At 42.2% G+C, this 15,149-nt stretch overlaps 1 protein-coding gene across 1 annotated transcript in view; it reads left to right on the top strand.

The window, feature by feature from the left end:
• The window catches only part of pcsk2 (proprotein convertase subtilisin/kexin type 2), a 37,915-nt gene that overhangs the window by 14,825 nt on the left and 7,941 nt on the right, over window positions 1-15,149 (top strand). Inside the window, exons 6-10 of the mRNA XM_037781727.1 lie at window positions 5,287-5,363; window positions 6,310-6,398; window positions 7,850-8,025; window positions 11,588-11,803; window positions 14,543-14,643. Coding sequence (XP_037637655.1) covers window positions 5,287-5,363; window positions 6,310-6,398; window positions 7,850-8,025; window positions 11,588-11,803; window positions 14,543-14,643 — 659 coding nt within the window. The remainder of the gene's footprint in view (window positions 1-5,286; window positions 5,364-6,309; window positions 6,399-7,849; window positions 8,026-11,587; window positions 11,804-14,542; window positions 14,644-15,149) is intronic.

Below are 15,149 nucleotides of genomic sequence, written 5' to 3'. Positions count from 1 at the left end.
TTTGGGTGAGATGATCATACTGTAATAGCTCATGAGATATATTTTGATATGATGAGTTCATTTTGAGGTTGTGCGTGTCCGGAGATAAGAAGTCTCTAACTTGGTGGTTCAATTTCACGGCACATTTACCTGCAAATGACAATAGTACTTGTATAAATAAATACATTTATACAAATTCTAGTATTATGCTGCAAAGGGATATGTTAGCAGATATACAATATTGTTTATTACCTTTAACAGTATTATATCAGATATAATATCAGATAGCAGTAGTGGTGAACATCACTGATGTGAATATTAAGGAGAGGAAACTGGTTGGATTTCTATATAATACAATCATGATGTTAAGTCGGACCTAGTTCCTTCAACAGAGCGAGTGTGCAGTTACTCTTTTTATCTCCAAGCTTGCCAGCACCTGATCGATACTGGTATTGTGTTTGGCTGCTACAATGTTTTGGAGGAAGTAACGGCAGCATCGATCAGCAGCTGACAGCTTTTTTTTCTGTCTCAAAGAGCATTGTTGCGAGTGTTACTACACCCTGTGAAGTTACCATGACAATATGTTATGATGTCACATTACCGTGAAGTTGATCTCATATGTTGCTTTTGTATGAGAGATGGAGAGAGGGAGTAGAAGAGAGAAAAAAGCGAGTGTCTATAAAATTACCTTGAAGAGATACTAAGAGGTTTACAGTGCTGGGGGCTCATCATATATACGCTGTGACTGAAACGGCTTAAAATGATGTTCACAACCATTTTTTTCAAGAGTAGATACAAGGACAGTATCCGTCTTCACTGTAAGCTTGGACCTTGAGAAATAGTTTCGTTCATGGTGCTAAAGCATCTTGCGAAGGACTTTCAAGTCAAGTCACATTATACAGCAATCCTGCATCCCGCTCTCAGATTACAGATTAGGTTATCAGCACCTAATGGACTCCTGGAATCAGCCATGAAACGTGATTAATGGCCGTATAGAGCGATACAGGAGGATGTTTCGTCTGTGCTTGGCCCCCTTCGTCGTCAACATATAGTTATAAGTCAGGAATAAAACAAAACGATATATTAAAATATTTGCCTTTTTAGTGGTGGAAAATGTACTCGGATGCTTTAATCAAGTCAAAATATTAGTATAATAGTGTTAAAATACTCAATTTCACGTACAAGTACTAAATTCAAAATCCTACTTGTGTTAAAGTAGTCTACAGAGGTATTATCAACAAAATGTACTCGTTCTGCAGAAAAGTGGCTCCTGTGAATTATGTATTATTATATATGACATTATTAGTTAATACAGTTGCATTGAAGCATAAGTAGCATTTTACTGCTGTAGCTGGAATTAGTTTTAACCACTTTACATACAGTAAGTTGTAGTTGTGCTTCATACATTTGTATTAACTTGTATTTCATCTTTGCTTTTTTCGTGAATTGTTGGATATTTCTTTCCTTTTTGGGCCTTGAGCCATCATTTAAAGGTGCTCCATACGATATCCAGAGCATTAATATATAACAGCAACAACTATTTGCTATTTAAAGATATAGAGGAGTAATGTCTACCTGAGCAGAAAATGAATCCCTCTGCGTGGGTTTTAATCTGAGTTTCTCCTTACTTTGTTGACATCGCCGGGCAAGCTGTGCGTGCCTTTTAGTGCATGTGAGCGTGCCCCACTGGCTAGCTCATGGCCGCAACTCTGCACTGCTCTCATACGGCAGTTACAGCCGATAACGCTATCGTCAGCACTGTTGCCCTTGTTTTCACTGTTAGCACTGCTAGCTACAGGCCGCCAGCTCAGCCGTCGCTATGTTGAGAGCCGTGCGGGGGCAATAGAAATGCTCCCAATCTCACATTTAGGACCTTTGAAATGAAATAATTTCATCAACTAGGTACTTCTTTTATATAAAGGGTCACAAGCCAAAGGGGTTTGGAACCATCGAATCTTTAGCAATGTATTGTAAATGTTTTTTTTTATGTAAAACTTAAATCTGAAAATTAGCCAGTAGCCTATAACTCCAGCTCTCAGATGAATGTAGTGGAGTAAAACGTACAATATTCCCTATGAAATGTAGCGAATTAGATGTAGAAAGTAGCAGAAACTGGAAATATTTAAGTAAAGTACAATAACAACAGTACTCAGTTAATTCCTTTACAAAAAATGTATTTTACTATATCTGAATCTAAATATTCAACTTTATCTTTAGAATAACGTGGCATACTGGCCCCCCGCTACAGCAGCTTTGAGTCATTGCTCCCTCAAGTAACATTCGCTCTGAGGAAGGTGAGCAGACGAGGGTTGCCGGGGAAAGGTGAGGTGGCTGAGACCGGGCACAATCCATTATTCTGACCACGGTTTGCTCACAGGACAACAGAGGAAGAACAGAGTCTGATTGATAGCAGGAGATATGAGCTTGAGAAGCACAGCAAGTGATTCACGGACATGCCCCAGTGTCATTCATTACCGGGACTCAGCACTTTTCACTCCATCTAATGAAAAAAAAAAACACCGCTCCTGACGTAAGCACAAAACCTGTTTGGGAGCGGCATGTTCTCCCTTCACAAATGTTCTCTCTGTGAATCATGATAACATTTTCAAGCCAATTCTTGGAACATTTCTAACCAGATTTGCTGCTGGTGCTGTGTTAAAGATATTTAATTTTTCTATTGTTTCATTGACATTTACATATCTAACAGAGAAAAAAAGACAAAGAGAGAAGAAGTAATCACAAAGGAGAGAAATAGTTAAGATAGCATTTACCCTTCTATTTATCATCGCATATTAAACCATCACAAGTATGAACCTCTCTCTACCGCCACTCCCTTATGCAACCCCAGTTTGCCCTAAGCATTGCTACTTTCCTCTAGTCACCTGCTCCACGTCGTGATAATTACGGTCTTTCTCCATTGGGTCAGTAAGCTTTTGCCGTTTTGCTTTTCTCTTTGTCGCTGACTGAGTCATCTCGTCTAAATGTCAGCCAGCAGAGCTGTCAGGGCCAGAGCGTGGAAAAAACAGCCCCCAAGATTGATCCGGTGTGTTCAGTTCTGTGGCTAATGAACGCGGCTGTGGCTTCTCCACGCTCTTGACCACACGGAGCACCTGTTACTGGGTTACAGAGCAAAATAGATACCACTATAAGAGACATGAGTGACAGGTAAAGGAGAGACTGCAGCAGATTGTAATAGCCTGAATGAGCTGTGTGAGTGCATTACAGAAAGAGCAATAAGCGCGAGACTTTCCAGAGGATGTCTGCTGAATCTTGAATCCTGAATCCAACCCTGTGTGTGTGTGTGTGTGTGTGATCTTCAGACGTGGCTATTCTGGTGATTATGTTGACTGCATTAATGTCTCTCTGGCAGATGTGTGTCTCCCGCGTCTTGTTTCTCCTGCTTTTGCGCTGCTGCTCGTTCTGATCCTATTACTTTTGGCCATGTGGAATTAAATGCTTGCCATGATTGGGCCATTATTTTCTCAGCTTGAAATCCCCGCTGTGACCACACATTATTCCAGTATCACCGCAGAGTAAAGACGTGTAGTTAGATTTGGGCTGTTTCTATCAACTAAAACACTTTTAACAAAACACTTAACACTGCAACCTCTATTTATTACAGGTCCGTTGGATTAAAGGAACAGTTTAACATTTTGCGAAACACGCTTATTCCCTTTCTATTTCAGAGTTATAGTAATAGATCGATAGCCTATACAACTCTCATGTCTGTGAGGTAAATATGAAGCTATACCGCTAGTAGCAGGTTAACTTAGCTTAGCATAAAGACTGGAAACAGGGGGAAACAGCTAGCCTGGCTGCCTACCACCACCTCTAAAACTCACTAATTACCATGTTATATCTTATTTGTTTAAATTTGTTTGAAAAACTGAAATGTAAAATAAAGAAGTTGGGATTTTACTGGGGGTCATATGCCAGACTTTTTCTTGGGAGAAATAGTAACTGCAAAATGTTTACACTTTGTTTTTTGTATTGATTAAATGAACATGTGCTGGTAGGAGGATTTTGTTACCTTTGACAGAGCCAGGCTAGCCGTTTCCTCCTGTTTCCAGTTTTTATGATAAGCTTAATTTTTACCTTACGGACATGAGAGTGGTATCGATCTCAGATACTCCTGAGATACAAAGTGAATAAGCGTATTTTGCAAAATGTCAGACTATTCCTTTAATAGGCTACAAGGGACCTGTAATAAATATAATAAATAAACTATAGCTCATGGGCTGACTCTAGTCTGAGCACTAGCGCTTTACAACACATGCCAACAGTCACCCATTCACACTGATGGCAGAGGCTGCCATGCAAGGTGATAACCTGCTCATCAGGAGCGGTTATGGGGGTTCAGTGTCTTGCTCAAAGACACTTCGACACTTTCTCTGGAGCAGCCGGGGATTGAATCAGGAACCTTCTGATTACTAGACGACCGCTCTAACTCCCGAGTCGTGCCGCTCATCTAACTCTTGGCAAGAAAGTGAATAGCGTTGTTCATCTTTCGGAGTCGCTGATTTTGCATAGGTTTTTACGCTGGATGCCATTCCTGATGCAACCCCCCCATTCACAGCACCCAGGGGGGGATACATGTTTTGGTGGAGGGGGGTAAGACAGAGAACCTGGAGGAATGCCACGCGAACACGGGAAGAACATGCAAACTCCACACAGGAACCCGGACCCGGGACCTTCTTGCTGTGAGGCTAGAGTACTGACCACTGCACCACCGTCACCGAATCAGTCTGGAAACCTCCCAGTTCATTTTTGATTGGCACCATTTTGATGGGCAGGACATGGCACCAAAGTGGGTGGGAAAACATTAACGCCTGTGTGACAGAAAAATGTAAAACAGACTACAGCATGCAGAGATGAGCTGGTATATTATGAGTTGGTTGTTTTCAAAAATGCCTCAATGGCGCTCCTCTTTTACGGTCTTCCGTCTCATACACACCCCGTATTACATAAACGGTTGTGATTGTCCCGGTACGTCTCAGGCCGCTGGAAATCTGTCCAAAGCGGAGGGGGACCAGAGACATCTGCCAGAGCAAATAAAACATGAGCTTGCAGGTTCGTCTGGGTCCCAGGCAAGTTAGTTATAGCTAAGTGTACCTAATAAACTATAAGTATCAGTATTTCACACTAGGAAGCCGTGTTTTTGGAAAAACCCATCCAGATGACAGAGCAGGCAGGCAGTGATAAGGTCAGCACATCACCGTGAAAAGCACCCCTCTGCTGTCTCTCCTTTTGTTTTTCTGTCTCCATGTTGTTGTTGTTTTTGTAAATGCATCCATTTGGTCCTTTCAGAATGCCGACGCCAGCTATGACTTCAGCAGCAATGACCCGTTCCCATTTCCACGCTACACAGACGACTGGTTCAACAGGTAAAGCTCACCCAGCCGACCCCTGTTTGTATATACACACATGCTCAGTGTGTTTTTGTGTGCACATGTGTGTGTGCTCTATTGATTTTCTCTTCACGCAGTTCCATTAAGGCATAATGGCGCAGTATAAACAGAGCTGTTTTCCAACACAACACAATAGAAGCTATTTTTACACACTCACTTGGATGAGATAAGGTAGATGAAGGAGGACTAGCACAAGTCTAGTCTAGTCTCAGGGTCGCAGTGTTCACAGTGGCGACCTTCTGTCTGATAAAACCTTATCTGCCTCCCATACCCCGATCACGTCGGGGTGATCCACTGCCACCGCAACGCATGTCAGAGAGAGGAACAAAGAGGAATATATTCTTTCTCCGCCTCTCCTCCATCTGCTCAGATGTATCAGTGTGTGCGTGTGTGTGTGGGAGTGAGAAGGGAGTATTTGGGTCTGCCAGTGTAGCAGTTGCTGACTGTCGGGCACAACTCGCTGGCTAATCAGCTGGTTGTTATAAATAGCTGCCTGTCTGTAGCAAAGCATGCTGGGAGAGAAAGGTTGACTCTATGCAGTGTCCCTGTGGGGAGAGGAGGGATGGAGACATAGACACATCACATGGTGCACACAAAACACTGATATGTGCAAACATATGCAGTCAGACTCAGATGAATGATGGCTAAATGGACGGATATGCTAAATTTGAGCTAAAATTGAGCTTAAATTCTTGTTGTGTTTATGTTAATTTCAATTGATTTATGGCTACGGAAAATGCTAAACCTCTTCCATTACCAATGTCTTCATTCTAGTCTGGCACAAAGTCAATAAAATCAGGAGTTGCATCTAATCTGGGAAATCTGATCTCAAACTTAACCCACAGTATATATCCTTTGTAAATTCATGTAAATGCATGCAAATCCCCTTAAGTGCATTCTCTTCTTTTTTCGCTGTCATCAGTCACGGCACACGATGTGCTGGAGAGGTGTCTGCAGCGGCCAACAACAACATCTGCGGTGTGGGAGTCGCCTACAACTCCAAGGTGGCAGGTGTGTGTCACATTCAAGCTGCAGTGTGGACAGTGAGAGGAATGACAATGAGCAGTCAGCGATGTTAGCTAATAACATTATGATAATGGTACGATGAAAGGATCAAAAGGTTCGATGAGGGCGGTTCACTCTGTATGTATAAAATATAGGTTATTGTGGAAGAACGGTGTTGCATTGTTTGGTATTGGACAGGGCTGCCTCCTCTTACACACCAACAGCGTTTTTTCCATGCGATTAATTTGCACATTGATATATTTCTTCTAACTGTTGTTTTTGTAATGAGTACTTTCACACAGAACGCAAATATTACGTGTTTTTTTGGAACAAGGTTGATTTTCTGTGCTTTCGCACTGCGAATAAATCAACCAATCACGTTCTGCAGAACCTGTTGAGTTGCGCCCGAGGCTTCGTAGAGACTTGCAGGGGCACCAGGTAAAATATCTCCCCAAAATGAGCACAAGGAACGCCATTCACTGTTTCTAGGCAACAACAACAGTTGCAGCTGTTCTCATTTTTGGTTGCGCCTTGTAAGGTCAGCAGCGCCCGAGGTCAAAGTTGAAATAATTTGAACTTTGAGCTCAGTGCTCGGTGGTGATTTTGAGCGGTGAGCCACATCAAGGGAATTGCTTCCGGCTAGTCGGACAGCACCGCTCTCCCCATAGGGAAACAATGGCACAGCCAGCGCAGAGCGATTTTACCACTGATCATATGTAGACGGCTGTACCTTTCACAATTAAAGCCTTCGTCCTGCCCCTGGTGTGTAAAGGCCTTCGGTCGACTAATCGATCGTTTTGGTGTCAGTCTACTAAGACATAAAAAAACAACTTATCGACTAAAGAAATTTAGTCGATAAGTTGCTTTTTATGCTTTTTTCATGCTGAATGACTTATTTCCAAGAAACTCATGAGCACATCTCTGGTAAACACCAGATTAAAGTGGAGCTTTTGTGTGATTCTCTGTGGAGAAACTCATTAAAACAACTAATCGATGAGTCAACAAAATCGTATGAGTGTTAGTTGATTAAGACTTTCTTTGGTCGAGGACAGCCCTAGTGTTGGAGCAATTACTGCAATTACTGCAGAGGTCAGTTAGAGTAACAGGATAACACCATTAATCCGGACAGCTCCATGTTTCAGTTTCACATAGATTTTCCTTGAAATTTGCTCTGGGAGTAACACAGCAGAAATAAAAAAAAAATTGAGTATTGACTGCTTGATTTGTGTGCTGCTATGAGGCTGACATCACTTTCTTGCTATTGTTAAGGGTTTAGATACTAAAGTGTTGTATTGCCCTATCTGAACAGTCCAGACGTAACCAGCTGAAAAAGGTTTTATAAATCACCCATTTATAGCTACCTAAACTCCACTGTGCTCCTGCATCAGTAACAATGCCATAAACCAATAGTTGCAGAATTGTAATGTTAGATTCATATGGAGATGTTGTACTTTCAGGTATCAGGATGCTGGACCAGCCCTTTATGACTGACATCATCGAGGCATCATCCATCAGCCACATGCCCCAGGTTATTGACATCTACAGCGCCAGCTGGGGACCAACCGATGACGGAAAGACGGTGGACGGACCCCGAGAGCTCACGCTGCAGGCTATGGCTGACGGCGTCAACAAGGTGAGGCAACGTCACGCCCGCTGTGCAGAGGGTTTCATAATAATGTGGCAAAAAGGAGGTGGTATAAATTGTGATGTTCTTTTCCACTTGTATCAAGTCACCCTTTACAAAGTCAGTTTAAGTAGTCTCGTTTATTCTTTTCATTTGGCTGATGCCTGTAAACCAAATTACCCCGTAGGGACAGTAAAGCTCTTCTCTACTGTGCACTACTAATGCAAAGATGGAAAGGTTTCAACGAGGCTGCTCTGTGCTCTGTGTTGATACCGATCTTACAAACAGCCAGTTAAGAGGCAAAGGATGTAATTGGCCAGTCAATCCATCCAACCCAGTATGACGCCAAAGCGTGTAATATATCCGCGAGGATAGCATGTCAGTGTCATGTTTTGCCTCACCGAGGCGTGAATATTACACACTTGTAAGAAGGTGCAGTACATGCAGGGCGGCGACAAAACACCTCGTTTAGGTTTAGGCAGCAAACCACTTAGTTAGTTTTAGGGAAAAACTTCATGGTTGGCCTTAAAATCAGTACTAGTGCAATACGGAAAACCCGTCACAAACGTCACAAAAAAAACACATGACATTTGTCACTAACTTAACTTAAAAAACAAAACACCGGTCTAGAAAACACTATTCTCCTGGTTAAAAGCCCAGTGTTTGTTGGACCCCTCCCGCCTGCCATAAGTGGTCTTTCTCACGTTTTATTCTACCTCACTAGCTCTGACCGTAGCATATTTACGTGGATGCATTGACATTGCAGTCAGTGCATACTTCATGTCGTACAAATGGCACACCTAGAGCAAGAATGGCGTTCATATTGCACCCTATGGCCTTGAGAATTATCGTGTCATTCAGGCGCCTTTTCGTGCGCCCGGGCTGATCCATCATAGCATCCCTAATGTGCGATATTCCTTTATTCCACAAAAATATTTTTCTTATTACTTTACCTTTGCCCCCCAAAAAAGTCAAAGTGGGGTTTCAGGGATCTGGAGCTGATCAGGCATTCTGGTCTTGTTCAAGGACACTTCAGCAAGGTGAAAACTCTCCAAGGCTTGCCAATGGGGGCTTAAACTTCGGCCCTCTGGTTGAAGAGCAGTCTTCTCTGACACACAAAGGTGCCACGCTAACAATGCCACTGCCAATTACTTGCTCGATTTATCATCATGTCCTGTGTGCAGGCAGGTGTGGGTTGCTGTGAAATGACCTCGTCTCAGGCAGGGTAGCGGAGTAGGAGAAAAGCTGACTGTAATCTCTGATCTGGTAAACACAACTAATCAAGCAGCCACTCAGCTATCTGCCTCTTACATTATAATGATCACTTATACAACATGATGGCTGAACATGATGTGCCCTGTGCAAAAAAAAGGGAAACATCTAAAATTAAGAAGCACATTATGTTATATTAACAACCGAGTCAGACAGAGTGGCTTCAAGTCTGCATCTTAAACATAACTGCGTGGTTTTGCAAATTGCCACCGATAATGGAAATAAATGACCCTGCATGCCGTGCAAAATTAAAGCACTTTGTTTTGGACTGTGCAGGAGACAGAAGGCTCGAAGCTCATAGGTAGAGAGCTCAACGATGCTCAAACCTGTCTTTGCAATTCAAATAGAGCGACATAAATAAGCCTCGTGAAGGGGAGGACGTGCCACTCCTCCTCCACTTGATCTTTTGTTCTGAGGGGAAACGGCCGGCCTTTTGTAGAAACAGGTGCAGCGTTTGGTGAAGAGGATGCTCTCTGCGTTGGAGCCGCAGGCAGTTTGTTTCATGTTTTTCAAGGCGCTCTATCAGCAACAATGATGACATTTTACTGTGTGTTTAAATGTACAGAAGGTATTATACTCCATTGGAGGTACAGAAAGGACATAAATGCTTTCATTTTTTCTTGACTACTGTAATGTCTTTTTTACCTACTTTAACTAAAAATATATATAATAGCGCTGATATGCTCAGAATGCAGCAGCAAGCAAGGCGTTTGGTAAAACTTAAGCTATGTTCACCCTACAAGCACCAAAGGCAAGAAAATGGCTAGCGTGGCCAGCTACATTGTCGCTGAGTCGCCGTTGAAGTGTTGCTCAAGTGCTCGTTGATGTATTATGTCATTAGGGGAACTGGCTAACGGCGTTTTTCAAATGGAATGGAACAGGTTGAAAAAAAAACACATGATTGGTTGATGCTTCACCACATCATTGGAGTGCTGAAAAAAGCTGAGGCTGTTCAACTTTATTTGTAGAACGTCACGCCCGTCACACAGCGACAAGTGTCGGGCGTCAGTTTGTAGCTTCATGTCACCGCCTTCCATTGAAATTCACTTGTAGCCTGTCGCTGTGTCGCTTGTAGTTTGAACATAGTATAAGAGATAGGACCATAATATGCTTGAGTCTCTATTTGTTGTCTATTGTTTCTGAATTAGATTTCAAGATTTCACTGACACAGACTTCATTTTGGGGTTTGTATTACTAGAGCCACATTGCTGTGTTCCTGTATCCTGGTTAGATATGAAAGATGGTCAGGTTTTTGCCATCAGCTACGGAATGATCTAAGATTGAAACTCAATCTAATAGAATCAGTATCATCACACGTCTTCTTTAAAGAAACAGTGTGTAAGATTTCGGGGGGATATATTGGCAGGAATGGAATATAAAATTAATACATATGTTTTCTTTAGTGTATAATCACCTGAAAATAAGAATCGTGTTTTCGTTACCTTAGAATGAGCTGTTTATATCTACATACGGAGCGGGTCCTCTCTTCACAAAGCCGGCCGCCATGTTTCTACGGTAGCTCAGAACGGACAAACCACTCTGTTAATTTTTCCTGCTTGGGCTGGAGTCGATAACGTTACTCGCTCCTGTCACTGCCGCTCTCTCTCTCTTGCTTCACCACTCACTTCCCATGCACACCCACACTTTAGGCACTGGCTCTGCTCCAAATGACCTACGCTACTCTTACAACGACTGGCTCTAGAGAGGGCCATTCGCGTCTTGCGTTGGCCACCAGAATTTTCCAACATTGTTGGCACACGGGAGAGGCTTCAGTTGGTTGCAATCTGCAACCTCACCACTGGATGCCGCCAGATCCTACACACTGCTCCTTTAAATTTATTTTGATGCTACTACAGCTTTATGATGACCCTCAACTTCTTTTGTTTGTTGTCATACCAATCAGTGTTACCAATGGAGCAGTTTTCCTGAGGTCTTCCACACAAATGAAACACTCACCCTCCAAAAGACAACAAACCATACATTCACCCAACAGACACACATAAACACAGTATGTAAGGATTTGAGTGATTGATAGTTTCCTAAATTATATGTCTTTGAAACCTCAGTCTATTTGCTACAAATTCCCTCTGAACATTTTGAGAGTTTTCAGCTGCTTTATCTGTCCTATCTATATAATCCTGATTAATTCGTTAATTATTTGGAGTTAGATCATGTATAATTAGTAAACTGGCACACACTGACACATACTGTACAGTTACAGTGAGGTGAAATTTCCATATTCCCAATTCTCCTTTCACCCAATAAGCACAACTGTGATGATAATGATGATTTGTTTCAGGGGCGCGGAGGAAAAGGCAGCATCTACGTGTGGGCATCAGGAGACGGTGGCAGCTATGACGACTGCAACTGCGACGGTTACGCCTCAAGCATGTGGACGATCTCCATCAACTCTGCCATCAATGACGGTCGCACCGCCCTGTACGACGAGAGCTGCTCCTCCACCCTGGCATCCACGTTCAGCAACGGACGCAAGAGGAACCCGGAGGCTGGCGTTGTGAGTGTGTTTAAGTACATATTGGTTTCACAAGTTTGAAATGTTCGTTGTAAAGTTTATCAAATCTTTTTGACGATCCATGGCCCCTGAAGTTGCTTTTTTCAGTAGGTACGTGCACTTTTAGCATTCAAAGACGACTCAATACTTTCAAAGATATGTCCTCATTCATAGACTGAACTGTAAATAGCTTATTTTCAGTTGGCCCTGCATGCACTGTAAGCTTTCTAGGCCTTTCGGGAGATTGGATGAGACCAGGGATAAAGCCTAAGAAGCTGTTATGCTGTAATTGCTTGCTGGTTGTGAAAACATGGAGGTTCAGGTGGAGGAATAGCTCCTCTGTGATTACCCTCCTGGACATCCAGATGCTGCTCAGAGCAGACGACCATACTGTGTTGACCATGGCGTTTAAAGCAAAGTGCATGTATTATTAAAGAGGACCTATTATGTACTTGTATTTTGGGTTTCTACTAGAACATGTTTACACGCTTTAATGTTAAAAAAAACGCTTTACTTTTCTCATACTGTGCGGCAGCACCTCTTTCCACCCTCTGTCTGAAACGCTCTGTTAGAGCTCTGTTGTGACTAGTCAACCGAACCAAACGTTTTGGACTCTGCTCCACCTCAGCTCTAACTAACTTTGTTTGAGGTCTTTCCAAGCCACTAGGCAGGAATTGTGCAAATGTGTTGCTTGGTGACATCACCACATTACGGAAGAAAAGGCGGGACTTCAAGCAAGGCGTTTCAGGCAATTCAGCAGCAGTGTTTCTGTGGGGGAGAGTAACTCCCTTTGGTTTGGACTTTGGGCTTTAGAACTTTGCAGACCTTTTACATCAACAAAAAACTAAATTATATAACACTAAGGAAAGGGAAAACACATAATAAGTCCCCTTTAAGAGAGACAGGAAAACATTTTTATGGACTCCTCTTTTTTTAGTTCTTAATGTTAAAAAATAATTTTACCATGACACGAGAAACCATTAGCAAAGAGTTCACTTCCACCAAAGTGCTTTAGTGTAAGTGTTTTTTTTCTGTATAAGTGGAAAGAAAAGTAACAAAGTGAACAAGTGAGACACTAAAGGTAATCTACTGACTGACCTTAGCATACACAAATGGTCTTTAACTGTAACTGGTGTCACCAGTGGGTGATCACTGAAAGAAGGGATGGATGAGTCACCAGAATCAAAAAGACAACGGAGAGCATACCATGTTTGAAGAGAGAAAAAGCTGAAGTATGGCAGGTGATGCTTTCTTCCTTTCATTGAGGACAATTCCTTGACTTTGAGGGTTATTGAAAAGGAATGCTCTTAGCATGCACGGCGCATATCGAGAATATAGACAGACTGACACTCTATACCACGCGCGTGTATAAAAATAATTGCCCAGTGCACAAAGGCAGCAGTGTTTGTGTTTGTGATTATGCAAATCACCTTTGGCTGTTTACAGAGCCATGGATCTTCCCTAGGGTTTCCCTGCTAATTTCAGTCAATCTGTTATCATTTCTAATTAAGCATCAAATTAAATAATGAAATGCTTATTCAGTAAATATAAACATAACTGCCTGTCTGCTGATGTGTGTACGTGGGACTGTTCAGCCAATGTACGCTCTAGGCAAAAGGATTATATTGATTGCGGACATGTCCTGAAACTGAAATGCTTTCCCAGAAAATTCTATATTGAATGTCTGAGTTTATAGTTTAGGGACTCTACAACATTTTTTTAGAGGGGGACAGGGGTTCAGAAAAAGGGAGGGTAATGTATTGTTTCCTCTTTTGTTGAAGATAGGGTCAGCCTGCATGAAAAGGCGTATAAATGCCACGATAATGTGCAAGGCGTTTAGCATGCAATAAGAACGCCTTCATAGATTTTCGTTTGTCATTTGTACGCCATATATCCTGTACTGACTGCAATGTTAACACATCCGCGTATAAATGCTAAGGTAAGAGTTGGTGACGTAGTATAAAAAGCGATAAAGACCACTTGGGGCGGGCGGGGAGGTGGATGGGCCCAACAAACACTGGACTTGTAAAGCAGCAGTATGTAGAATTGGAGCAAATATGATTTAAAAAAAGTTATTTTTATAAAATGGTCACTATGTCCTGACAGTAGTACATGAGACCGGTAATCTGAAAAAAAAAATCATGTGACTCAGCTCTCAGAGCTGATCTGGAGTCTGCCGTCCAGCTTCCGTCTATGAGAGCCACGAGTCAATCACTCGCTAACTCCGATCAAACTGTCAAACTAGGCAGCGCTGATCAAATATGAATCAATATTCTGATACTGTAATGCCTATTTCTCCTCTCAAATGTTTTCAGAAACATCTTGTAGTGTACTGTTCAGCTGTAAAATTAGAAAGTTTTTGACCCGGCAGCCATGTTGAGATCAAGTTGAGGAAATACCAAACACCGCCCACCAGAAATGACCTGTGATTGGTCAAAGTCTCCCGTCACGGGCTAGATTTTTTAAAGCCTGAAAACAGAGCCATGAGGAGGTGCAGAAGTCTAGTTGAATTACAATATGCTGAAAGGTTATTATGAAATTTTTGCCCGATGATGCCAAAAAATTGTTGCCTACTGAATCTTTAACCAAAAGACCCGTGTTCGAGGCCGTTGTTGACCGGTGTTTTGTTTTGTGTTTCGTTAGTGATGATTGTCATGTCTTTTATAGGGTAGTGTAATTTTCTGGTTGCGAGAAAGGGAGAGTCTTTAATGACGGGAAAATCCTGTGATTTGGTTCTTTCAGGCCACCACTGACCTGTATGGGAACTGCACTCTGCGTCACTCTGGAACATCAGCAGCAGCTCCAGAGGCAGCTGGCGTCTTTGCTCTGGCGATTGAGGCGAAGTATGTACTCTCTACTGCTTACCTCCAGTATTTGTGATTATTAATTTAGATGGACTGTCTGTTGTAACATTTACACATTCAATTCCTCTCTGCTGAAGAAAGTGCTGGTCAGAAGGTATAATTTCACAATAACATGCTTTCATGTAAACACTGTTTTATGTTATTTTAAAGTGCAACCTTGAGCATTTATATCGCAGTGATCTCTTTGACTTGACCTCTGTTGACCTCCATCCTCAGCTCCTTTGTATTACATTTTCTCTCTGTGTCTGAGCACGAATCATTTCTCCACTTTTCACAGAGTTGCTTATTTATCCCAACCGTAAGCCGAATGAAAAGCAAAACAGCAGCCATTCTGTCGCCCACAAAGAACAGACTCTACGTGCTTGTGCCAAGGACACAAGTCATATTTGGATCTGTGCTCTTTAAATCTCAGTACAAGGCTAATAAAATACAGTTTATATACTGTTAAGATGGGCCTAGTGCTTATCTTTTATTTATTCCTTCCT

This window comes from Sebastes umbrosus, chromosome 10, assembly GCF_015220745.1.
Source record: "Sebastes umbrosus isolate fSebUmb1 chromosome 10, fSebUmb1.pri, whole genome shotgun sequence".
In the NCBI taxonomy this organism is placed as follows: Eukaryota; Metazoa; Chordata; class Actinopteri; order Perciformes; family Sebastidae; genus Sebastes; species Sebastes umbrosus.
This window is presented reverse-complemented; position numbering and strand designations above follow the sequence as displayed.